General features: G+C 36.0%; 1 protein-coding gene across 3 annotated transcripts in view; it reads right to left on the bottom strand.

Moving 5' to 3' along the window:
- EPHA3 (EPH receptor A3) overlaps positions 1-25,341 on the bottom strand; it is a 377,074-nt gene extending 351,733 nt beyond the window's left edge. For all 3 annotated transcript variants that reach the window (XM_082460350.1, XM_082460349.1, XM_082460348.1), the window contains exon 1: positions 11,094-25,341. In XM_082460350.1, the coding sequence (XP_082316476.1) occupies positions 11,094-11,181 (88 nt within the window). In that variant the 5' untranslated portion in view covers positions 11,182-25,341. The remainder of the gene's footprint in view (positions 1-11,093) is intronic.
- Positions 25,342-26,708: the final 1,367 nt, after the last annotated feature.

The following is a 26,708-nucleotide window of genomic DNA, read 5'->3' on the forward strand; positions in this document are numbered from 1 at the left end:
TGAAATTAAATTTCAATTTAAAAACATTCTTTGGACATTTTTATATCACAAAACTTTTTTTAATTTTAAAAGAAGCATAATGCAGAATAAATTGGTTTAAATTTCTGGAAAATTAAAATCAGGATATAGCTTTGACTTCATCATATTCTAGAGGATATCTACATCTAGACTTTATGTCATACACCATGACTGTTGTCTACAGACATACACACACACACATATAAACAAACTCTTCAATGTATAAATATGGGTCTTTATAAAGGCCCACAAAGGATCCAGTGAAGTGCCACATGCCTATCAGTTTAATTCAAAACTCTAGCCCTTTATTTTTCATATTAGGAGCATAGTGTCAATGGAAAGTATCAAACAATTAGTGCTGTGCTGGTCAGGAAACTTCATTTATCACTGCAAGAGAATGCAGAATTCAGACAAATCTCAGTTTTTTCTTGGTAGTGTAGTCATAATATGAATAGCACCTACAGAAGCTTCTATTTTGGGATGGTCTTTTTTGATATTCAATCATGTGCATTTCCAATACACACACGTGTGTGCATGTATATGTTCACACAGAATTTACATTGAGCTTAGATATGTGCTTATTAAAATAGCTATTTCTGAATGTTTGGTTCTTTCAAAAGTGCTTTTTACTTGTATATGTATTTATTATGCACTCATTCAAATTATTTATAAAGTTTTCTAGATATATGCAGTAAAAAAAAAATCTGGGTTATAATTATCCCTATCACAGGAAATTAGGCAAATCATTTAGTCTTCTCCCTTTCTTTTTACTAATTTATTGTTATTACTAACTTTATCTTTTAAAAAAAATCTTCGTTATATTCCAGGGACTCTGTTTTAGGCAGCTAATCTTCTGTAAAGATTCATAATGCACTTTTTATAACTTTCACGTCTGTGTTAAAAGTTTTTTTATGTAAGTATTCATTTTGTAGTCACCTGTCCCAACTAAGCTGTTATCTTCAAGGCCTTTCAACATGTCGATAACCTTCTTTTTCCAAAATCCAGTAACTAATTCTCAGGTGTGCACTGTTTGGTAAATAAACCAAATTATTGTAGTATGAAAGATGAGTTAATTTTTTTCTTAACATTTTTCTTAATTCATTTTAATGTTTTTAAAATTTATGCCTTTGAAATTAAATGTAGAGTTCTAATGTTTTCACTAGGGCTAGGGTAGTAAAACTTAAGTTTCCAAAGGATCACCTTTGGAAAGGAAAATTTAAAGGGAATGGTTCAGTTACGTAAGGGGACAATACTGTTGGTCACACACATGCGCACACACACACACATACATACACACACTCACACACAGTGTTGCACATAGACTTTTCCTCAGAGTGTTGTTCTGCTTAACCAGAGGATTATTTAGACAATCTGCAAGGAAGCGATTGGAAATCAGCTTCCCAGCCTAACTTCTCAGTGTGAAGATTGCTATCATATGCAATAAAAAAATGTACCTTTCTAAAATCTATAGAATTTTATTTATTGTTAAATTACGTTTGAAAATCAAGAAATAAAGTATATGTTAACTACTAACAAGCTGTTCTCTATTTCCCGTACTCATTCTGAGATAGATAGGGAATGCCTAAATTTCATATTAATTAGAAACCAACTAACTTTATCACTGGCGAAAAATAAATTTTAAAGTCTCATTTTTTATCAAGGGAGGGGGTGGGGGTGGGGGGGATGCGTGTTATTTTTTTACTGGACCTGCAGAGTTTATTGGTCTATCTTTATTATTTGAAAGATGATAAATTAACCTCCCCTTAGTGAATATATAGAAAATTCAAGATGAAACCATTTTCATGTTGATTAAATAGACATCAGCAGTAAAATTAACCCAGGCTTCTACCCTTGCTCCAGTCCCCACTGGGTAATCCAATCTGTCAAGAATTTTTGTCTTAAAACAAGAGGCATCTCAGTTTGGAGACTTTGAAGTCACGTTTACATTTTCTTGACTTGAGAGAGTTCTGCAAAATCATATATGAACTAGAACACTAAATAGTAGGGAAAACAGTTGTTGATTCTAATCCATCAGAAGTGAGAAAACAAAAGTTTGTTGCTAAGCCTTCGCTTTTGCTCATGGAAAATGTGCCAGTAGCTTGAGTGGTTAGAAAACTCATTGGGAACCTAAAGGATAACATGTTTGAAAACTTTTTTTCTCATGTTGCAGAGAAGAAAGCAAGGTACTGAAAGCAGCTTTCTGATTTGAAAGCCTGATGTCATCAATATGCTATTTTTGCTCTTTGCCAGGTTAACAGAATTTATTGCAGCAATTAATGCAAAACATATGTGCTGAAACACCCACGTGAAAAATATAATTGCCCCCAACTTAATTTGCTACCTTTCAAAACCCTGTTTTAGCTACCTTTTCTCAATGCCTCCACTTAAATAGAGTACAAGTGTTTTTATGAAAGAGGATATAAGTCTTTATAATTTATTTTCTCATCTTAAGTAATATATAAATTATCTTTTAAATAGGGGAAAGTTTCCATAGAAATTAAAGTCTACTTTTTAGGCCAAGTTCTACTTCCACCCATTACTGACCTTTATGACAATTCCAATAGTTAATTCACACTTCATTTTTATTATATAAAACTAAAAAAAAAATCACATCCAGGTTATATTGATAATTGCCTCACAATCTCTGTGTATGGAATTCTTGACAAGAATCTTTCCAGGGTGAGGAAAGGAGTGTCTGAGTGTCAGGAAAGGAAGACAGAGGTAAGAATGCATGAAGAAAAAACATCACAGATCACATCTTTTATTCCTCCATCCACATCAAATTTTTTTTAATTCTTAGTGAGTCCCCAACCTGAGCAGATAATCATACTTTATGAGGGTAAACACTGCAGATTCAAAGTACTCTTTGAAGTACTTTTTTGAAAGTACTTTGAAGTCTGAGTTTTCACTCCAATACTATTTCTAAGATTTTTTTTTGCGAGTCAACAAGACACATTGGTATAGTCAGTAGGATTGAGGTTGAGAAGCTAGTGCTTTTCCTGAAGAGGAGACCTCTTTAATTTACAGGCATTTGTGTACAGGAGAAAACATATGAGGTTAAAATCAGAAGACAGACAAGAGAGGGCCAGGCTCAGTTACTAATTTATTACGATGAGTTTACTTAGTTTCCTCAGTTGTAAAATGGGAGATGTCATAATACCTACTTTAGGGCGGCTTTAAGATTAAATGAGGTCCAGTAAGTACTCAATGACAATGTAAGGGAAAAATCTTTCCAACCAGTGGAACTCTGTGTAATTGTTATCTGATTACTGGGCATGACACTGAAGCCATATTTAGTCTTGGAACGCCCTGGATTCAACAATTCTATCTTTTATGAAAAACACTAAAGTTTTGATGACCACACAAACATCAGCATCATACAACTACTAACCTACCTCGGTAATACCGCTCCCAGAAACCCTTCCTGGCCCATTCCAGGTTTACTCCCAAAATCAGAAGAGGGAAAATCCTGTTTTAATAAAAAAAACGGTGCCAATCAAATATGGGGCTGTGGGGAAAACAGACAACTTTCGATTGTGCACGGGGTGGGGAGGGGGTTTGTAGAACATGCCCCTTAGCTCTCCCGAGGGACCTAACAGGTGGCATCAGTAGATGGTCTTAAAGAAAACTGAAAAAAAAAAAAAAAAAAAAGTTCATTTTCGTCTGGAGAGACATCTTTTGAAAATTCAAGAAATAGCAAAGGGGTCGGGAAACACAGCAGCAAGCAGGACAATGGACGTCTCAGGCTCGTCCCAACCGAGCGGGCAGGGTACGAGGCGCTTTCCCAACTCTCCAGGGAATTCTGTGAACCCTGGAGAACCCTGTCCCCCTCCTGCACCTGTCACCTCGCGGGGCCGGAAGTTAGGAGGACAGACCGCGCCAACTATAGACGCCAAGCTGCAAAGACTGCCAGCTATGGAGGGAGGTGGGGAGTTGAGGGTGGGGGCGACAGAGACCTCGGGTCAGAGCCCGTTGTGAAAGTCGGACTTGCCTGGCACGTCCGAGCCGCTCGCGCTCTCCCCAGGTAAGGAGAGTCCAGGTGCTGCGGAGGACGCCGCCTCTCCGAGCGCCGACAGCTCCGTGGCCGCAGGCAGAGGGCGCACGTTTGCCTCTGGCCCGCCCCGCCTACGCCCGGCGCTAGTTTCCGCCGAACTTGGCGCCCTCGCGCTCCCCTGGCTCCAGCCTCCGCCCCGGCGGAGAGCGTCCGGCGCCGGCCGCCGGCAAGAAGGCGGCCGCCGCAGGGGCTCCGCGCGTGCTCGCCGTCCGCCGCCCGCGGGAGGCCGCGCTGGCTCGCAGCGCCCGGGCAGCGCGCTTTGGCCGCCGGGCTCGGAGACGCTCGCGCACAAAGAACCACCGAACCCCGAGGGCTGAGCTGAGCTGGGGGACGTGGACCCGGAGATGGGCTTTTCTGATCCGATCTTGAATCCGATGAGGAGTGAAAAGTAGTGAATTGTTGGTAGACTCCGTTTTCCCGCCGCACCTATGAGCCTGGTCCCGGCGGCGGAGGAGAGTTTGAGGTTAAGATGCCCTGGTGGTGGGTGTGGTGGCTGCGAGGGCGCCTGCTCAACCCTCGGTTGCCACATCCCTGGAATTCCCCGTAAAGCTCTGTTTCGTGCTAAAATTTCTCAGGGCACACTTTTGGAATTTAATCAGTATTGCATTATAAAATGTGGGAGGTGTGATGCGAAGGAAGAGAAGCGCCATCATACCTCCTGTGGCCGCCCCAGTTCATGGCTAAGGTTATTCACAACAGTTTATTTGTACAGTGCTGCCACTTGTTTTCCCCCTCAATCCTCGCCTATTATTCTGACTTCACCATGTTGGTTTGGATTATGTGGATTTTTCACCCTCTGCTTTGACTGGAACAGCAGGACATGGTTTAAAAATGAAGGGAGGGAGGGGGTTCCCCACTCAGGGCTTCCAGTTTAATAACATCACTCCAAGTTGGAGGCTTTACTGCTGAACTGGTTTTGATTCCCTCCATCCTCCACATGCATAGGCCCAGGCTTCCAAAGGGGTTTGGCTTACACTCTCAAAACTTTCCTAGACAAAATATTTTCTTCAGGGGAAAAATCAAAAGCGTGTAAACTTGAGAGGAGAAACAAAAGCACGCAACGCCCCCCAAACCCGCACCCCGCCCCAAACACACACCCTTTTGTGTGTGTGTGTGCAGGTTTTTAGAGATCTACTAAAAATTGATTAGCCAGATGTTTGACGTGATAAATATTTTTCTTTTAAGCAAAAGACAAATATTATCATTGGTTTTAGAATCTTTGCATTTCTCTACCTCTCCATCTTTCTAAACGACTTTTAATTTTCTTTTCTCTTGCAAAGACGTTTTTTCTCTTTGTAATCCACCACCTTTTTTTTTTTTTTTTAATTTCACATAAAGCTGGTAGGAGGCAAACTAAAACTTGCTGACTTTCAGACTTTTCCAAGAGGAAAACTTCTGCCAGATTCCAAGAACTACCTGATTCTAGGGAGCTGGTAACAGACACAGAGAGTGAAATCAAGGGGTGTACATGTGCCCACACCCTAATTTCCAGGAGGGGTGTCTGCCTAGATTGATTTGTGTCTTGGAATCCTTTGCATTTTATAACCGTCCAAGAATGTTTTTATTTCTAAAGTCATTACAGAAGAATTAAGGTTTTCAAATTTCTTAGAAATAAATTTCGAATCCTGGTTTTCAGTATACCTGGATGAATAATATAATGAACGTTTTACACCACCAGTCATCCCTTTATTTGAAAAATCTGTGGAAAGCTACTTGCGCACTTGGTAAAAGCCCTGCTCTGACCCTCCCTGGTGATAAAATCCAGATCTCTGAAAACAGAATCAAAAAGGGGGCACCTGCATCTATTTTTCTAAATCTTTTATCAAACAGGAATTAAAAGAACAAGATTTATTAAAAGTTTTAAAGACAAGTGTGTAAAAAATAAAGTTGAGGATCTTCACAGAAAATGATTTGCAAAACAGTGTTTTTCCAAGAAATACATATTTCTCCTTCCATCTAGTATTTATGCCAAACAAAATCATTGGAAAATGACTAAAATCAAAGGTAACCCACATCACAGATCGACTAGTAAGTAAATGTCTGTAAGAACTTATCGAGTTTTGATGATTTGTGGAAAGTTTTATTAATATTTTCTTGAAGATTTTATGACTTGGAGAATGTAACTCTCAAGAACAGTTCTTGCTGTTTCCATTTGTGTTGAAGTTAGTAAATCAAATATACTGTGGAAATATGTTTTGCCTCTAAAAATCCTTTGCATATGTAACTGATTATTTGATGTTTAAAAATTGCATGTATTTTATTTCAGAAAAAAATCCAGAGTTTCAGAAACAATTTTAACATTTAGGGATCTTCATAAAGAAAGTTATTTTGAGAAACTATTAAAAGTGAAGGACTCTTAAAGAACACACCAAAATTTGAATATTAAAATGTGGATAATATATAGACACGATAAAGAATCTTATTAAGTCTTTTCTTTAAGGATAATAAGTTTCTTATGAATCAAGGTGAAACTACTAAATTGTTTATAAAAGCAAAGAGTAAACCATAATTATATTCAAGTAATAAAAATCTTCACATGAAACTCCCTAAATGTACTACACAATGTTAAAAAAATACCTTTAAGTTCTGATTGTGCACAACGTTTTGTTTAAAATGTTTGTGTTCATTTTATGTACTTTTCATTGTAGCTCCCAATTACTAGTGTTTCATGGGAAAGACAACTTTATATAAAATGCAACCATAATCTTCCACGGGGTAATGTTGTTTTGTTATATGTAGTTTCCCTTTTATGGTTCCAGTTGCTTCTGAGTTATATACATATTCAATTGACTTTATATCTTGAAATGGGTAGAAAAATCATATTAACTACAGTACCAATAATAAGAAAGTATAAAATTGAATCTGTTCATAGTTACGATGAAGCTGGTTTGTCCTTATAAATCTATTGTTATTGCAAGAATATTTACTATTTAAGAGTTTTTAATTTCTCATTTATCACAAGGACAAGAATGGCGTGATATATAAAACATAAGAGTAAGGAGAATGGGGTATCCAAGTGGACATTTCCCCACTTGAATTATTATTATCAATATTAGTCTTTAGGAAGATATAGATTCAGAATGAATTAATTTCATGATAGATTTTGAGAGGTTGCAAGAAGTTTCTTTCCAGCACAATCAAAATATTATCGTAGCAATTCAGGTTGTCAGTAAAAGCTTAAACAAATTTGCTGATAATCCTGTTAATGACCTAGGTCAAGTGTTAACTGTTGTGGGTTATAAAATAGTGAAATTAAGGTTTCTCCTACCTCCAGGCAAATAGCAAAGTTATAACTGTTGGGGGGAAGTAGGGGCGAGCTATTAGGAAAGCTATTAAATTACAAAAATGTATAATGCATTCAATTATTTAGTCTAGAATGATAAAATGCTATTAAAAGCAAATGTAAACTCTCTTTAAAAAAAACTATAAAGGTGATATGACAGCTTAGTTCTCTATTAATATTTCAACCACAATGTATTATTATTTGAGGATAAGTGTTTATACATGAAAATGATGCCAAGTCATACTGATTTTTAAAAAGGGAAAAATCTATTATTTAAATGTTTATTGTCTCCATCATTTGCTTAATATTCAAAGGGAAGCATACAGTGTTCATCTCTAAGTTTTACTTTTAAGCTTTAAACGATCACATAGTATCCTTTTGTACTTAAGTGACTTACGTTCAGTGAAATACATTTCATATAGTGTGCCTACCACTCCAATAAAAGTCTCCCAAAAAAAGTAGTATATATATGAAGATTGAATTTTATTCACTTTAATTTTGAAAACTGGTTTCCAGTGTAAAGGACTCTATAGGTAAATGTTAATCTAAATTATAAACACTTTTGGATAGAAAAATGATTTAGTATATTATGTACTGATGAATAAGCAGTGCATTCTGCCTCAGAAAGCTTCAAATGTAGAAGTGTCTAAAGAGATTACTTTATCCACTGCTAAAAGAGATTAAACAAACAACAGTCAATTCTTTACTTTATATCAAGTTTTAACCTCTTTGTAAAGTTATTTTTATTTAACATTATCATCATCCATCTGGGATGGGAACAGGGAGCAAATATATAAACTTTTCTAATAATACATAATGTAACAATCCTATTTTGTCATGAAAAGTAGTTGATTTCCCATGGAAGTCTTTTCTTAGTGTGTCATGTAAACAGACCTGGTAAGATTTTAATAAAGTTCCCTTCAGCTTTTGTAAAGTTTCTATTTAAGTATATAGGCCAATTCTTGATTTAAGTAATCATCAAAATTATAAATAATTATCATCAAAGAAGCCAGTCATAGAAAGTATCATCTGGAATCATTTTCTTGAAGGCATATTAGAAAGTTATCTGTAACCGGATTAATAAAAGGAAAGTTCATACTAAACTTTTTTTCTAAGTATTTTTCTCTTATCATGGACCCATGGCATTTCAAAATTGAAATTTGATTATCAATTCCCAAATTTAAAAAAAAAGTCACACAATGGCACATTTCCTAGCAATTTACTCAGTGGTTAGGTTTTTGTTCTCTTTTAGTTCTATCATGACTATCTTCATAATAGATTGCAAAATAAATTCTAGTAAATTTCTAGTAAATTTTCTATAGTGTTGAAATATAATTTTTAACATATCATTTTAAATACAACCTAGTATTTTGTATTTCAGTTCTCAAAATTTATATTAGAAACCTTTATTAATGAGATTCATTTTATCATTATTCCTTCCACCCAATATATGAATTTTCATAAGCATTGCTTTTTATTCAAATGACATTGTTAGAAGAATTGCATAGAAATCTTGGCACATACTTGGATTTTTCACTTTTCATGTTGTTCAACTCTCCTACTATGTCCCAAGCTATTGCATTAATTTTTGAAATCTTACTCAAATATTACCCAAGTTAAATCATTCATTTTACATTTTGTTTCAAAGCTTCCCTTCATGACCTCAGAAGAGAAAGGAGACTACCATAGGACGTGATCTGGAAAGAATAATCCCACAAACAATGGATAGATAAACTTTTGCCCAAGCAAATTAAATGTAATTATTTCAGCTTTCTGAATATATTCACCTTTTTATATACATATTGTCAATGTGTATCTGCCTGTATAATAATATGCATTATATACCCAAATATATATAAGGTGTGGCTTAAAAGCAATTTGCATTTGATAATTCCTATTTCATTAAATTAATATTCATTAATTTTATGTAAGTGTCAAGTTTAAAAGGCCTTTTTTTTTCTTGCAATTTACTGAAAGGTTACATTTTGCACACAAATAATGACTCTCATTAATGACTCGCTATATCCCTGTGCATTATTAATTCACTACAATCCATTATCTAAATAGTTTATAAATATTCCATCTGGAGAAATACAATTTATCATAGCAATATGGGAATAATATTACTGTTTTCTACTATTATCAATACTTTAATATTTTCAAAGAAACAAAAAGAATAAACACTAATTTTAACATACTTATATGTTACTCATTATACAGATAACTACTCTTGCCTTTCATTCATAAAAAATGATTGACCATTACTTTCAAATAAACATTTTAATTTGATTTGTAAAAAAAAGTCACTTGAAGGTAAGATAATTTCTTGATCCTTTTATTTTAGAATTTTTAATTTCCCAATAAAAAAAGACAAAAAATTTAATGAAATCTGCCAAGTTGATAAAAGCAGTCACTAAGGAAAGAATGAAATTAAACTGCTCTATTAGCAGTGAAAGTAGGTCACCAAATATGAGAGGCAGTTTTTATATTTAATTAAAAAGTTTCTAAATATTTTTGAGTTTTTACTTGTGTTTTTAAAAAATAATATATACAATATACAACGGTACTGGCTTGCCAATATATTTTTTAGTTAGTGACATAACATAAAATGTAGCATTTGCACATCAACTTCTCAGTATTGCTAAATTGCTAAATATTGTTATAAGTTCAAAATGATTAAGAGGAAATCAAAGTTGTAAGTGTTGCTTGAAAGCAATCAATTATTCAGAAAAGTTTTTCTTAAGAGTTAGCGATTATATTCACAAATCATTAGGAATAGATCATAAAAGGTATACAGGAAAAAGGCAATGTCTCTATTAAGCACAAAATCTTATAGGAAACATTGGTGTCCTTAATATTAGGTTTGCACTTTAATCCATTGAAAAGGGATGAATGCCCATTAGGAGGAAAATAAATAACCCAGCACTAAGGAAATACCCTTTGCTGCATATGAACATTCTTTCTTAATTTGCTGTTCAGTTATTTACTACACCTACCCAGGAGTTTTCACTATTCATTAAATACATTCTCCTATTCGTATATAAGCCCTTAAACAAAGAAAATCCAATCTCAGCTTATTGTAATTCCTGCAAATATTACTTATGTTAACGTGGCATATGCTGCTCATTAGAACCTGTACCACAGAGCAAACCACCGCCTGGCGGGATACACATCACTTCAATACAGCAGTTGCAACATAAACACACACACACACACACACTCACACACAGACACACACACACACATCTCCGCTTCAACAAACTCTGATTTCGCTTTAGCCTATTCTTAAATGCCATGATCCTAAGTTGGAACAACCTGTCATTACCTTTAAACATACTAAAGAATCTAGAGAGGAGGGTGGAATATTCTTTTAAACTTCTCAGAGTACTACATGGTCATAATTAGGAAATAAAATACTGCCATGACTATTTGGCAATTAACATACCGGGTTGTAAAACTGGAGGATTTTTCTTTCTTTCTGCTTAAAATTGGCAAACAAGATAATTGCTTGAATTGGTATCAGATTTAAAACACATTTTAGGTTTAGGCAATCCAAAATTATCTCTTAGAGTGTTTTAGAAGACAGCCGAAAATAAAAGCACCTCTTTAGTTTACTCTGAGAGCAAACTGCTTTATTCGGAGGGACCTCGACGATCTGAAAAGGCTTCGGTGAGAACGTGCTTGGAAGAGCGTTAGCCCCGCGGGGCAGGGCTGTGCGCGTCGCTGTACCTGGCTTACCTTCATTGGAAGGTTGGAGAATCAGTTCCCCGAAGCAACTGAGAACAGAGCAGCTGAGAAGGAGGAGGATGGAGAGGTGACAATCCATGTTGCTGGTGCAGAGGGCAGTGAGAGGAGCATATCTCCATGAAGCATGCCACTGATGTGAGGGGGAGCGCTCTGATTGCTGGAGAAGTTACCATGCTCCGCTCGCAGGCTGATGTCAAGTTTGACACTGGAGATAAGGAGGAGTCTGGCTGCCTTTCCTCGAACCTCGCTCAGGGACATCCCTGGGTCCTAGTGCCGTCGGAAACGAGCGCTGAAGAAGAACAGGACAGCGCGCGGGGTCTCGCAGACAGCTCTGAAGCACCGAGCTGGGGCGGAAGGGGGTGGGGGTCGCGGGCGTCACCAAAGGCGCAGGAAATCCCGGAGTTATGATGGTGCGGTGGTGGAGGGTAGCGGTGGAGAGTGAAAAACACCCCCTCCTTATTTTCAATGGAAAGCAGCTATTTTATTGTTTGCAGTACATGCTCTTGTAGGTTAATCCCCTGAAGAAACCAGAAACCCTGCTAGAGTGTCATATGGCAGAGTGAATGGAAAAGAAGCTGAAATGCCAGAGAAATGTTTGTTATTAAAAGAACAGGAGCCCTTCATTTAAAAGAAAAGATTGTTGATTGTATTCAAAGGAAAATTGGGATTATTCCTTCACTGTGTTCAGTGGGATCATAACTCTTCACAAGCCCTTTCTGGTGCAGAAAGACACTAATACGCACCCCAGATCAGAAAGTCTCTTCACTTCTACACCAAGTCGTGTCAGGACTTTTTAAAGAGATTTGGCACAGGATTTCCGTGTGCATAAAGTGCACTTTGGTTTTCCAAACTAGGAAGTAACCTTCAGCATCCAAAGGAAGTGAGCACACCCAGCCCTAGGAATAGCTGCAGGTCAGCACGCATCCCTTGTTCTATGCTGTGGGTATAAATAAGAGTAATAGAAGTCAAGCCTGAAGTTCTTGACAGCGCGTCACTACCCTCCCTCCTTCACTATCTAGCATTCGGATCTCTGAGTTCTGTGAGATAAACAATGCATAATTCACAGCTTCCCATTTAGCTTTCCAGCCACTTCCAATCTGATAATAGTTGGAAGCTGTTCTTTACCATTCCAAATCCAAAGACTAAATAATAGTGTCCTTACACTTTCTCACTTACTTTACACCATGGTTATAAATGGTTTCTCTTCTTTCCAGTTCCCTTGCTGGACAACATAATTGCAATCTATTTCAGCCAAATAATTTTGTAATTTCTATTTTGAGAACTATTCTTGCGTATCTTTAAAATATTCCCCAGAAAATGATCACTCAAATATCCTCCCGCTCATCAATCTTTTCCTATTCTAAACAGAAAACAAGACTCTTACATTCCTTGCACAACTCTGGAAAGTAAAGGTAAGCTGACAGCTGTAAGATCAGTGATCAATTTTAGAGCTTTAAGTTGTGGAATCTAAATAAGGATTTGAAAGGCCTTGCTAATAAGTATTCTTTTCACAAACACTATGTTTTTAATGAGAGAACATGATTTTCACATGAATTTAAATAAGTGGCTTCTGATACTAGTTTGTCTGCTGGGATCAACGGTTGTGGGTGGGTGGGTAGAGGAAGCCAGGAAAAAAGACAGACTGCTAACTTTTTGTGTGTGTGCCTTGTTACTTTGTATCTCTAACTTCTTCCCACATTATGTCACCGGAGGCTGTAGAACCCCCTTCAAGTGCCAAGTCTGTCAGAATTGAAAATAATGACAGGTACTGAACAGAAGATTCAGATAGTGGTGACTCTGGCACTTTTTAAAGTTCCAACACAATTTTAGTCTTTCCATTGTTCTAGGTTCAGATAAATTTTTTCTGAAACTTGAAAGAAAAATAAAGCCTTATTTGGAAGTGACAAAATTTAAAAACATTTTGGAAAAACACGGCAATGTGCTGATATCCACGTATACTGGCTTCCCCTTACACTACTTCTCTTTTCACACTTAAACCGCTTATCACTGTGGAAAGAGGCATTCGTGTTTGAAAGAAGCTACAATAGTGTGAAAATAAGTAAAAAGCAATTCCTGGCCTGGGAATAGAAAGTAAATAATATAGGATCTCTCAATTATAGACTCTCTAGCTCAAGAGACATTGGACAACAAGAAGTTTCCATAATCTGAATGCCATTTTGAATAGATGTGAAAAAGAATGATGTCAGCAAACATAGGGGTGCAAGGAATTTAGCCAAAGTAGTAGTAGGAGGGATAGAGGTGTGGGCAGCCAATTCAGGGAAAGCCTCATCAAAAAAGTAATAACTGAGTTGTAGTTTGAAGGATGAGTAGGAGTTCGCTAATTGGAGAATGGTTTGGAAGGCACTGCAGGCAAGCAGATGGAACATAAACAAAATCATAATAGTTTCCAAGTCAGGGCAAAAGAAAGCATCTGACATGTATAGAGCAAAGAGCATATGTGGTACCAAAAGGGCTAGGATACAGGAAAGAGAAGAGGAGGGGGGACAGAGTGGTAGGAGATGTTCCCTGAAAGGCAGATTGGAAACTGCAGAAATTTCTATGCCACATGTCAATGATTTTACAATATATTCTAGATGAAAGAGGGACATAAAAAGCGTTTCAGCAAGTAAGAACTTGATCATATCTGGGTTTTAGGAAAAAAATTTACTGATAGCATTGAGCATCTCCACCTGTTGTATAGGGTCCACCTGCTATTGAAGTACCTGGAATACTTATTAAAAGTGCACATCCCCTGCACATTGTTAGAGCTTGGAGTTGAGGCCACTGGCCAATGAACTCACAAGTGTAGGTACTGTGCTATCTGAGGGGCAAGTTTTTCGCTAACACCACAAGGGTCTCTGGCCCAATGAGTGGAGTTTGATAGTAATACTTGCTACAAATGTATGATTTTAATGTATGAAAGCTTTAAGGAGAGATGAAAAAACATTTTTAAAATGGCTTGTGTTTTCTTCTGCTTTTCTCCATTATTTTTTACTTAGGACCTCTCAGACATTTCTGTTTTCAGACTAACTTGATGTATCCTGTTGTAAGATCCTAAAAAGGGACCTCACTCAGTGGGTCTGATGTGGTGGATGCTTGCCCGGGAAGTTCTGCGCATGCGTGGCACCATCTCCTGTGAACACCCATGGGAGGTCATGCCTGATCTCTACTTCTACAGAGATCCTGAAGAGATTGAAAAGGAAGAGCAGGCGGCAGCTGAGAAAGTTGTGACCAAGGAGGAATTTCAGGGTGAATGGATGCTCCAGCTCCTGAGTTCACTGCTACTCAGCCTGAGGTGGCAGACTGGTCCGAAGGTGTACAGGTGCCCTCTGTGCCTATTCAGCAGTTCCCCACTGACTGGAGTGCTCAGCCCGCCACTGAAGAATGGTCTGCAGCTCCCACTGCTCTGGCCACTGAGTGGGTAGGAACAACCACTGAGTGGTCTTAAACTGTTCTTCCACAAACTCCTAAAATGGAAATAGGTTGACGGAAAATAAACAGTTTCTAAAAAAAAAAAAAAAAGTGCACACCCCTTCTGCCCACCACAGGCTCATGGAATCTGAATCTCTGAGGTTGGGACCCAAGAACTTGCAACTTGACAAGCTCTGCAGGTAATCCTTTTGATCCCTGACATTTGAGAACCACTGCTGAATGTGAAGGAGGGAAAATCAGAGGCAGAATGGTGAGATTTGAAGTCATTTTTAAATAACTAATAAGGAACTGAACTAGAATCCATCTGACAGAAAGAAGGAAGATACATGATGAAATTAAAATACACGTTTGAGGTGAAACAAACTATATACCCCAAAGGAAAAAACTGGATTTTGGGGGCTGAGGAAGAGGGAGATGACTAAGACATTTGCAATATTTAATTCCCCTCATTGTTCAGTTCAACAGAAGGTGAGTGCCTAACATGTGCTTAATCATGTGCTAGACACTGAGGTCAAAAACATGAATAAGAGGGCCCTTTAAAATAATTCAGAATCACAGCAAGAAATTATGCAAGTGTTAGATAGAGTCGCATGTAGAGTATTTTCATAGTACAACGTGGAGGGGTGGGGGTATCTCAAGTTAGGAATTAAAGGGAAATTCCTTGGAATAGATGGCAATTGAGCGGCACCTGGATAGATGTGTTTTAAAGAACAGAGTTCGGAGAAGAGAGATTAAACATGAAAAGCATGCTTTTTGGAGGAAATAACATATACCTCTATTACTAGCGCATGGATTTGGAGGCAGTGTCAAGGGGTATGGGTAAGAGGAGACAGGAGGGTTAGGGAGGAGCAAGGTTCTAGTGAATTCTGTGAGCTGTTCTAAGGAGCCTGGACTTGAGGGTGATGTGAGGCAGAAGAGAGATGTGTTCAATTAGCATTTTAGAAAGATCATTTTGACATAGTTAAGTGGGGAGGGTAAAACGGAAGCAAAAACACCAATTAGGAGCCAAGAGACCAATTAGGATCCCTTCACAATAGAATAGCCAACATCAGCAGAGGTACAAGTGGGGCTCTTGAACCAGACTGCCCTGGCTCTGTTACTCTTAGTAAAATTCTAATAATAATAGATCCTATCTCATAGGGATGTTGTAAGGATTATATGAGATTTGGGATGGTACAGATAAAGTGTAAGCCTAGTGCTTGACACATTAAAATCATTCAATATATTTTTTTAATCTTGATCTAGAAAAGAGATCTAGAGGGTCTCATACTGAGCAGTGATGGTAGAACTACAAATCACACAAATGTAACTGGGTGGAATTGGCAAACAACTTCATAGATTGATTAAGAGCAATGAGGTAGTTGGATATGTCTAGGAGGCCTTTCAGTCTGTGGCTTGAGTGAGGAGGTAGTCAGGACTGCAAGAGAGATTTGAGAAGAGAGAATGGGCATAATACAAAATTTCTATTTTAGGTTTATATAGATGAAGTGACCTGAGGGAAAGCCAAGAGTAGATGAACTATTAGGAGACAAAGACTTTGACTGGAATTGTTCCTTTGGAAATAATTTCCTCTGCAAATACAGGTGACCCTCTGTTCCTCAGATGCTGAACCCCATAATATGGAGGGCTGACTGTATTGATTGTGCTTCTAATTTTATGTAAGGGACTTGAACATTCACATATTTTGGTATTCAAGGAGGCTCTAGAAAAATCCCTGAAGGATGCTGAGGGAGGGACCACTGTAATTAGTATGAAAAAATAAGTAGGTTCATTCATGTAAGCAAAGTATTGGCAGAAAGATCAGTTGGCCAAGAATGAAAGCCGAGCATATGCCAATATGGGCAGACCTCGGAGATACTACAGGCTGGTTCCAGACCACCACAGTAAAGCAACTATGACAATAAAGAAAGTCACGCAAATTTTTTCGTTTCCCAGTGCATATAAAAGTTATGTTTACACTATACTGTAGTCTGTTAATCATGTCATAGCATTGTCTAAAAAAAACCAATGTACTTTAATTAAAAAACAATTAATTAGTAACATCAAAGATCACTGATCAGAGATCTCCACAGCAAATATAATAGTAATGAAAAAGTTTGAAATATTGTGAGAATTACCAAAATGTGACACAGCAACAAGAAGAGAGCATATGCTGTTAGAAAAATGGCACCGATAGACTTGCTTGACACAGTGTTGCCATAAACCTTCAATTTGTAAAAAACACAATGTCTGCGAAGCACAATAAAGCAAAGTTCAATGAAATGAGGTAAGCCTGTATTTAAGACAGGCAGAAACAGAGAAGAACTAGAAGGGATTAGCCTACTGGAAGCCAACTTTTTAAGGGTTTCACAAACAGCTGATGGTCAAAAATGCATTCCAGGGGCTTCCCTGGTGGCGCAGTGGATAAGAATCTGCCTGCCAATGCAGGGGACACAGGTTCGATCCCTGGTCTGGGAAGATGTCACATGCCGCGGAGCAACTAAGCCTGTGTGCCACAACTACTGAGCCTGTGCTCTAGAGCCCGTGAGCCACAACTACTGAGCCTACGTGCCACAACTACTGAAGCCCACGTGCCTAGAGCCTGTGCTCTACAACAAGAGAAGCCACCACAATGAGAAGCCCGTGCACTGCAACGAAGAGTAGCCCCCGCTCTCCACAACTAGAGAAAGCCCGCGCGCAGCAATGAAGACCCAACGCAACCAAAAATAAATTAAAAAAAAAATGCATTCAACAAAAATATCCAATAAGATATTGACTGAAAAGTGACAATTGGTTTTGACAACTGAAGGTTTTAATGACTTTTGTGGTAGCAGTTTTGGTGGGGTAATTGGTCTGCAAGTAGGATTCAGATAAAAGAGTAAATAGAAAGTGAGGAAGTAAAAACAGTAAATGTACTACCCTTTCAAGAAGGTTAGCTTAGAGAAGGCAAGCCTAGAAAAGGGGAAAGCAAGGTGTAGTGAGAGTATAACAAAATGGAAGAGGCCTATAAGATTTATCTCTCCTGTGTTTTGCTGACTAGTGATAGAATTAATTGACAAAGGAGTTTAGGGGATTAAATTTGGGATAGGAAGAAAAGGTGGGGAAATAACGACTTCTGCTTAGGACATGGTGAGATGCACGTGTAGATATATTTAAGCCAAAAGTTAGATGTAAATGCCTAGAAGGGAAGACAGATTAGAGACTGCAAATTGAACAGTCATTAGCAGACTGGTAGTAGCTTAAGCCACTGCAGTAGATGAAATTGTCCAGATGGATCATAAACAGTGAGAGAAAATTCAATCCTGTTAAATAAAATGTTCAAAAGGCAGATGGAGGATGTATAATTATCAGAATTCGCTGAGTAGGAATAAATATCATAAAAGAAAGGTAAAGAGAGAGTGAGCTGGAGATGACAAGAGAACTGAAAATTTCAGGAAGGGAACACTCAGCCAAAAGAAAAAAAAAAAAAAAAAAAGGTAGAGTTTGGTGAAAATTAAAAACAAAAATGTTTTTTCCAGTTAATGGAAAGACCACAGGACTAGGAATCCCCTCTCAGAAAAATCATATTTAGAGCTACAAAACTCTTTGGAGCCTATCATTTTACAGTTAAAGAAAGTCTAAAACATTAGCAACTTCATTATGTTCAACACAGTCAAAGGCAACAACAGGAAAAGTATTTGAAAGATCTTACATTATACAAAGAAAATATTAGAAAAAAATACCTAGGAGAAAATTTGCAGGAAATCTTCTGTTACTGAAGTGTTTGAGGGTGATTAGAAGAACAGAATAATCCAAGAAAACGTCTTGAAAGGGCTGTGATTTTTGGAACAATTACTGGATTTTGGATTTGAAAATAGTCACAGTAGGTTGCACAAATTAATTTGCTATGCTTTAACTGATATCCACTGAATTAATATATGTTGGATTTGAACGTGCAAGTTTATGCAATCAATATAAAAATTAGCATGCCTGAGTTAATTGAAAAATGCTCATTCAATTGTTATAAAGTCATCAAAAGAAAAGCAAAAAATAGATCATAAATGTGATTTGCTTGTTACAACTAACCAACGCTATTTAAAACATACTCTTATACTCATTTTCACTATTACCTCTGGAACATTTCTCCATTTTTAAAAACAAACTTTATTACTGCCGTTATTTCCTAGTCTTCCATTTCTCTTGCCAAAAGACAGTCAAAACAAGCCAAGAGTTCATCTTGAAATCTAAGGAAAACATCCCAAAACTCTGAGCAAACTCTGAGCAAGAGCATATGCGGCTGGAGGTGGTGGGGGAGTGAAGGGAGTGTTTTGGCTGAAACAGAACCTGTATCGCAGTCCTTTTAAGTCAGTTTTTGAGAAATACTCATATCTACACACACGTATACACTTATATACTTAAGAACATTCACATACACACACACACGAAATACTGTGTCAGTACACTAGCCAATTGTGTTTTCTAGAGCAGGAGGTCTCAATCTTTAATATGCAGGACATTGGGGGAGCTTGTTCAAATGCAGACTTAGAAAATCTTAGTTCAAATGACTTAGTAAATCCAGGACAGGGCCTGAAATTCTGCAACTCTGACAAGTTCCTAGGCAATGTCTTTGCAGATCTGACAATATTTTATATGGCAGAGTTCCAGAATACATAAATTTTGTTTGGAAAATTAATATAAATATATAGATATATATTTAAATACAAGCATTAAAATACCAGATGATAAAAACATGGGAATCATAGCTGAATCAATTCAACCTTATCTCTCAGTAAACTTCAAGATAAACCTAATGCTCCCACAAAGTAGTTAGACAATACTTTATTACCCTAAATCCCTCTCTTCTTGAAGGTATATAGTCAAGATGAATTCATCATTGTTGTGAATTCTTATTTCACTTCTATCTAAATCACTCTTTTAAGCATTTTATAATTTACTGATCTGCATTGTTAATTAACTGTTTCAAGGGCATAAATTATCTGCCCAATATTTTAAGTTCTTTCCTGACAAGGTAAATACCAAACATTATCTAGAAGAGAGAAGACACTGTTCAACACAAACATGTATGACAATCTCTTTCATTTTATTTCAGATATGTTGAATATGTGATCATTACAGTTGGATGATAATTTCTCAAGATATGTATTAAGTGGCCAATTTTCAACTGTCCAAGGAGATTTACAACCTTAACAAACATAGGAAAACCATTGTAAAAACAAACCTATGACTTAATACAACATGAATTTGTGTTTACAAGTATTAGGAAGTTTATCTAAAGATGAAAAAGTAATTTTTTCATTTCTAATGAATTAATTTGAAATACAAATGAGCCTTTTATGAGCTTTTTGGTGCATTGATATATGGTTCGGTAAAACAAATAATAGCAATATGGCTAACTAATTGAAGGAAATTTGTTTTAATGGTGTCATAACTGAAGCTATATTTATGGCTTAGGTAAAAATGTAGGTGCATCCAGAGTAATTTTTAATAAAAAAAGAAAGGTGGTAAAGGATTATTAAATGCTCCGTAGAAGTATATTTTGAGAACACATGGCTTCAATTTTGTTTCTCAAGCATCTTGTAAGCCTGAACATAAAATAGCATTACTCAGTACAGAAAAATTAACTGATTATGTGCTTGTCTAAGCATAGTCGTCAATTCAGCTGGGATCCGGAAAAATAATCCGTATTAAGTCATAGGGATCTTATATTCAACAGTGTCAAACATTTGTGATTTTTCACGGATGCTCTGGTTTCCACAAGTGCCCAAATAACCTCACCTGCTTTTCTAATTTGTCTCCTAGATTGTGCTACGGGTCAGTGATCCCTATTCTGTCATGTCAATATAGTGGTTAAATAATGATAAATAATTTAAAATGTGGCAGGTAATCCACATCTTAATGTCAATCATCTTTACCTGTGCAGTATTTCTCAAGTTAAAACGGAAGTTACTTCGGTCACAAACTCTAGGTTTTTATATATCCAAATCTATTTCCTTAAACAAAAAATATGCATTTTACAGAGGTGTTTGAAGCTCAAAAGCTAACTAAATTGAAAAACATAAATCAAGGTAAAGGGGAATGCGCCTAAAACTTTAATTACAAATATACTGATGATATAAGTTTTTTTCTAGAAAAAAAATTAAACCCTCCATCAGTTCTTAATTATGGCAATGAAAGGATTCAAAATGTGCATGTTATATGCTTATTATTTCAAATGTGTTAACTTTTCAATTTCTCTAACTTAGTTTAGGCTTAAATATTCCATAATTATTTTTTTTGAAACACTTGCAGAAGTCAAGGTCCAAGTAAAAACTTAGACTTTTTTCAATTCACTTTGGAATACAAAAGCTGGAATAAATTTACAAGTCAAGCTCTCATATAGGAAATCTGTCTATTGGAGGTACCATCACATGTAAACATGTGAAGGAGTAATGGCACGTGCCAGTGCTCACTTCACTGGATTTCATGAAAGATTTTTTATTGTCAAGTCCCCGGTTTAGGAAACTGCTATAGCCATGCTCTCCACTAGAGGGCTCTGCAGAAGCAGCAGCCGCTGCAGCTGAAGATTCAGGTGTTTAGATCAGCTCATTAACACAAAGCCCAGAGGTCTTCACAGGAACCAGCACAACTTTATTTTTAGGTTTAGTTTAATTAGTTTCATGATTGGTACTAATTAAGATGGGTTATGAATGCCTACGTGTGATCTTTATCTGATCACATAACATTCTTTTACTTACCTTATCTGGACCCTGTGATGAGTTCATCCTAGCCCTGAGGAATCAAGAAAAGAAAGTGTCACGTTTGATTCCTGATTCAGAGAAATCCACCCATTTCCACACTAAAAAGTGTTGAGATAAGACACATTTCTTTATCATTCTCCTCTTTATGCAGTGTTTCCTCGTTAAATTTCCCCATTAAAATGCATAATGAGAATGACATGAATGTAAGATTTACAGTACATTATATTTTCTGCAAAATATATGATTTAGTACAATTTACTGGAAAAGGTAAGGAAATATGATAAAACTGACAATGAGAAAATTGTCAAAATCTCCAAAACGGATAGTCATTGCCTAAGAAGTCCTCTTAGTGTATGGCAGAGAAAAGACAGGGGTTTGCCTGTATCATTATGGTAAGGGTATTGCAGAGAGCAACCACAGCAAAAACTAAATAATTTGGACTGAGCACTTTAAATTTAGAGGTGTACAACTTCAAGAAGGGATTAACATAAAAATGAATAGACCAAATGTCCTAATCTGTTCTGGGCAGCAACATACCTGATGTTCCTGAGGATGTGTCTTGCTTCCATTAGTAAAAGTGATTCCACCTATCATGATTTTCAAGAGAGACGTGATACACTCTTTGAATAAGTACAGAAAAATCTCGTAGGGATGAGCTTTTTCTGTGGAGGAGACCATGCCTAACTTAAAAAAGCTAATCTCTTATTCTATCTTCACTGTAAAACCTTGAATTATCTATTTTTAATATCCTTCAGAATGAAAGTTTGCACAACTTCCATAATATTTAACAATGTCCTAACAATTTTCTAACTCTGAACTATATTTGATGGGTTGCTGGAGACCCTTCACTGATGGAGTAATATGCCAAACCTAAGAAATGCATACTATATTATGACAAGCCTGATAATGTCCAGAATACTGTATTGTTAGAAATGTAGGGATGCATATGGATGCCAAGTAGCCTACAGTCCATCTGTGACCAATGTCTGAGACTTTCAAAAGATGACTTCATCCAAAACACTATGTAATTAAGCAAATACAATGTAAATTCCAGGAAAGCAGAGGTTTTGGTCTGTTTTGTTCACTGATGTCTTCCCAGCATCTACAATAGTGCCCAGCACATAGTAGGTCTACAATCAATATTTATTGAATGAATGAAAATGTAATTCATATTCATGATAAGAGACTTAAAGTTCGTTTTTTTATTGTTCTGTTTTGTCCCTTTTTTGGATTCATTTTACGTCAGACTTTAACACTCTACCTACTAGCTTGCTTCTTTAATTTTCCTTTTCAGTTTAACACAGCCCAAATGTAGGCAGAATGAGTTACTCACATAGCAGTGAGTTAGTAACACTTATTTCATTGTGTTTGAATAAACTGATACATTTATTGTATTTTTGATAGTAATATTATATGCCTGCCCCTTTAAAAACATAGACAACTGGGTTGACTAGACAATATTAAGGGCTGTTTAAATGAACTATTGACCCTAGAGGAGGTAGTCAGAAATTATTCTTAAGGCAAGCAATAAATAAACGGCAAATTTTTTTCTATATATCCATTGAATTTGTTTAGCAATCTTTATGTTAACTTATTTATTATCATTCATAATAAATTGATTTTATACAGAGACATTTAAAGAATGATAGGAGCAAAACAAAACTGTAATTTAATAAAACTGTGCAAATATTTTCAATATGTAAAATTCTCTTTCCTTTTAGTTTTTGAAATTTAAAATCCTTGAAATGCAATATTTTATTTTGTGGGTTTTTTTCCCTCAAATAGGAAGAAGAGCATTCTTATAGCTTTAAACTCCCAACAAATCAAACCACACAGTCAGAGAGCTCTAGGTCTCATGCTTTCATAAATAATAATAATATAACTATTATGTATGAATGTTTTAAATGACTGCAGAATAATCAAATATTATAGTCAAATTTCAATTTTTCGACTTCCTGTAAAAAAGCTATTTAATGTCCACAAAGTTTAATTTGTATCTTTAATTAATTGTACCACATGTAAGTCATCTTCATTTTAGAGGCATCAATATTTAGCAAACTAGCAACACTTTTATTTGCAAAATAACACATTATGGAATAGAATGACTCTATCATCTGATTCATAGAGGAGAAAGCCCGGTTGGCAGCTGTAAGAGTTAAGGTCCTTATTTGTCCTCAGGACAAGTATGTTACAGGAAAAGATAGTGACACTCAGGTCCCTCTGTGTTGCTCTGCACCTCATGTGTTGGGTCATGTCTAGTAGATAGTCTTTTATTTGTTAATTTTCCTAATCAAAGTGCAATTACCTGAATATCCTTTTGTAGCCACTTGCATTTTTTAATTAATCTTAAGATTATAAGGAAAGAACCTAGAGAAAAATATTAATGCATTATTTGTGAGGTTTAAGAGAAAAACCTAGCTCCTTCATCTTTATTTATATATTTAGTTACCCAAGAATTTAAGAACAAACGGGGTTAACTTTGGGTGAAGAAAAGCTTCCAGGTAGGCCTAAAAACAGAAGTCAGCCTGTGTAACACAGTTTCTGGATATTACAGAGAGGTCTTCCAACCTGGAAAGATGAGTTTTTATTCCCTTGATGCTTCTTTGCTTTATGGAGCATCGCAGTCCTAGAATTAATCAGTGAATGATGTTTCAGTAAAACCTACTACAGTGAGGAATTCTTCAAAGAAATCTTAGGCATGGAAATCTTGAAATATACTTCACCAGGTTATATTACAATAGAGTAAACAGAAACATTAAAAAGGGAAAAGAAAAAGGCAGATGTAAATTACAGTTATAGAAAAGTCATTATATCCCCCCAATCATTCTAACATCCAGACTGAGTTCTAGTAGTTATTTTTGCTCAATTACAAACTCTCTAGAAAGCAGTAAGTTCTTAGAGAAATGGAGTAAATATAATTCTGAGTGACAAAAACAGTGATTCAATCTATTTGGTCAAGACCCCTCTTTCCATCATCTTACTTTGTGTATGAACATTTTAATAAATGTTTAGAAATTACTGCATGATCTCATTGTTAGCACCTTCTCAAGAGGTCTTACTATGAATAAAATTTTCATCTGTATTTCCTGACTTAGCTGGCAAATCAGCTAACATATTTGGGGAAGAAGGCTAATAACGTTGCATAAGTCTGTCTTACTGTTCCCTAATGACTGACTTCCAGAGGAAGGCTGGACTGGGTAATTAAACAATGATAGGAAGCAACTAGAACAAAAGTGAGGATGAGAGGAAATGTTCAAGCTCAAGACATACAGAAGGCATGAACTCTTTAAAGCAAATTCAATAACAGGCCACAATTAGAGATCAATAGATACGTTTTATTTGTGATTTATAAGGAGTAATTTTTTTTCTAATGCCGAGTGATACTCTATTTTTCTTCCAAAGATGGCAAATGAAAGAAAAGTGAAAGTAAAAAGCAGTGGCATGTTATAAAGTTTAATGAGTACAAACATCCCCCCTGTGATAGTTATTACCTGTCTTAGTGGCTTTAACTTACCTTCCTAAGAACAGTACTTTGATTATGAAGAACAACGTTTTTTTTCACAATTATTATAGATTTTCCTTCATGGGTTTTAAAATTCCAGAAACTCAGTATTTTTACATTTAAATTTAAAATGGACTAACTGAAGATAGATATTAAGAGAATATGTTAATTAGTTAAATGTTTATTTCCAATTTGAAATTATATTATTAGTTTATATTTCTTATTGAGCTTTTTAAAACAGCTAAACTGGATCAGAAACATATAATATGAAATATATTAATTAGGAAATTTGAAAGAGGGTGTATCTATGGTTTTTGGTAGAAAGCCAGCATGTCAGATACACTCCTCCAAAAAATTTCTACCAGAAAATGGAGTGTCAGGATTTTCTTAAGCAAAAAATCTGCAGGAAACCTGTAATTTTAAGTAGTCCGCTTAACAATTTCTTTGGAAATACGCACAAATGGTGATTTCAATATTTGAGCTGAAGTCTTGCTTCAACCAGAGGAAAAAACAGTTAAAAGCAAGACAATGTTAAACATGTATCATAGAATTAAATATCAAGGATCACCGACTATATATATATATATATATATATATATATATATATATATATATATATATATCCTAAAACCTCTAACTAAAATTATCTGTTTCTTAACAATAGCAACATTTAATGTGAGACTCAGCCACAATAAAAAATTAACTGTAATATCATGAATAGAGTTCATCATCCCTAACTTGCCTGCTGAGTCCCATTATTTGCAAAAGATATCTAAAATATTGTTAAAACACTGACATTTTCTTTATAGGTGAAAAAGAAAATTCTTGTCATTGATCAGAACCTACAAGTTAACTCTCACCAGGGTAAACAGGTTAATTCTGTACAGCGACATGAACTCCAAGGGGATTTAAGATCAGCATGTTTGGTTAAGGGAATGATGACAACCGCGTGAATGTAGTGATTAGAATGTTGACACCAAGACTGTTTTAGTTAGAGCTCATAGGAACATACACAAAGCTCCTAAGACTATTTTTTCACTAGTGGCTATCAAAGAGAAATAATTATTTTTGTCGAATTTTGACCATTATATCACGAGAGAGAGAAGACTGAGAATTCTAGAAGCTAAAATTTAAAAGTATTTTTTCCCTCTATTACATTTTACAAAGCTAGTTTGTTTGAATGTGTTATTGTGATTGTGGGAATCATGTTATACACGTTAGATACGATTTTAAGGTGATACAGTTATTTAGTTTGAATGGGAACTTGAAAAAGAGGATTTCTTTTTTAATGTAAATGCAAATCACATGAAAATATAATAATTTGATTTATCTGTAATCCAGGAACTAATGATACATAAGTAATGGATCAAAAAAATGTACACTCTCCCAGGCTTTTTGAGTGGAAAATCACCACAAAAGTCTACTTAAGTTTAGTATAGTAAGGTTTCAGAGATGAATGAAACCTATGCTTTAATAAAAAAGCCTATTTCTGAGAAATATGTGTCTCATTTCTGCCCAAATTTGGTGTGTAAACCTAAATAAGAGTCTCTGTTGTTTTACTGTCTTAACTGGCAACATTTTTTTTTTTTTGGCCTCTGATTATAAGGTCTTCTACAGTTCTAGCCCTTTTATTTATAAAGCAAATTGAAGTACCATTACCTTTTAATATAGTACACTAGTTTCTTTTATCTACTTCAACTGGACATTGCACTATTGGTTATACCAATTGGTATACTGAAGCAAGTAATCTCAATAGTAATATATTTGCCTGCCTTGTCAATGTGTATTGCCATTATTGTGTATGTTGCCTTTTTTTTTTTCTTTAAAACTACAGCTTCAATTATTATCAGATTAACAGGTGATGCCTAACTACTGGTTGTCTTCTACCCATCTGACTCTCAAGAAGCAATGCAGGCAGCTCATGAGAGAGTCTCTTCAGAAGAAGCATGATGAACC

Source organism: Balaenoptera physalus (assembly GCF_965194825.1).
Source record: "Balaenoptera physalus genome assembly, chromosome: 4".
Lineage (NCBI taxonomy): Eukaryota > Metazoa > Chordata > Mammalia > Artiodactyla > Balaenopteridae > Balaenoptera > Balaenoptera physalus.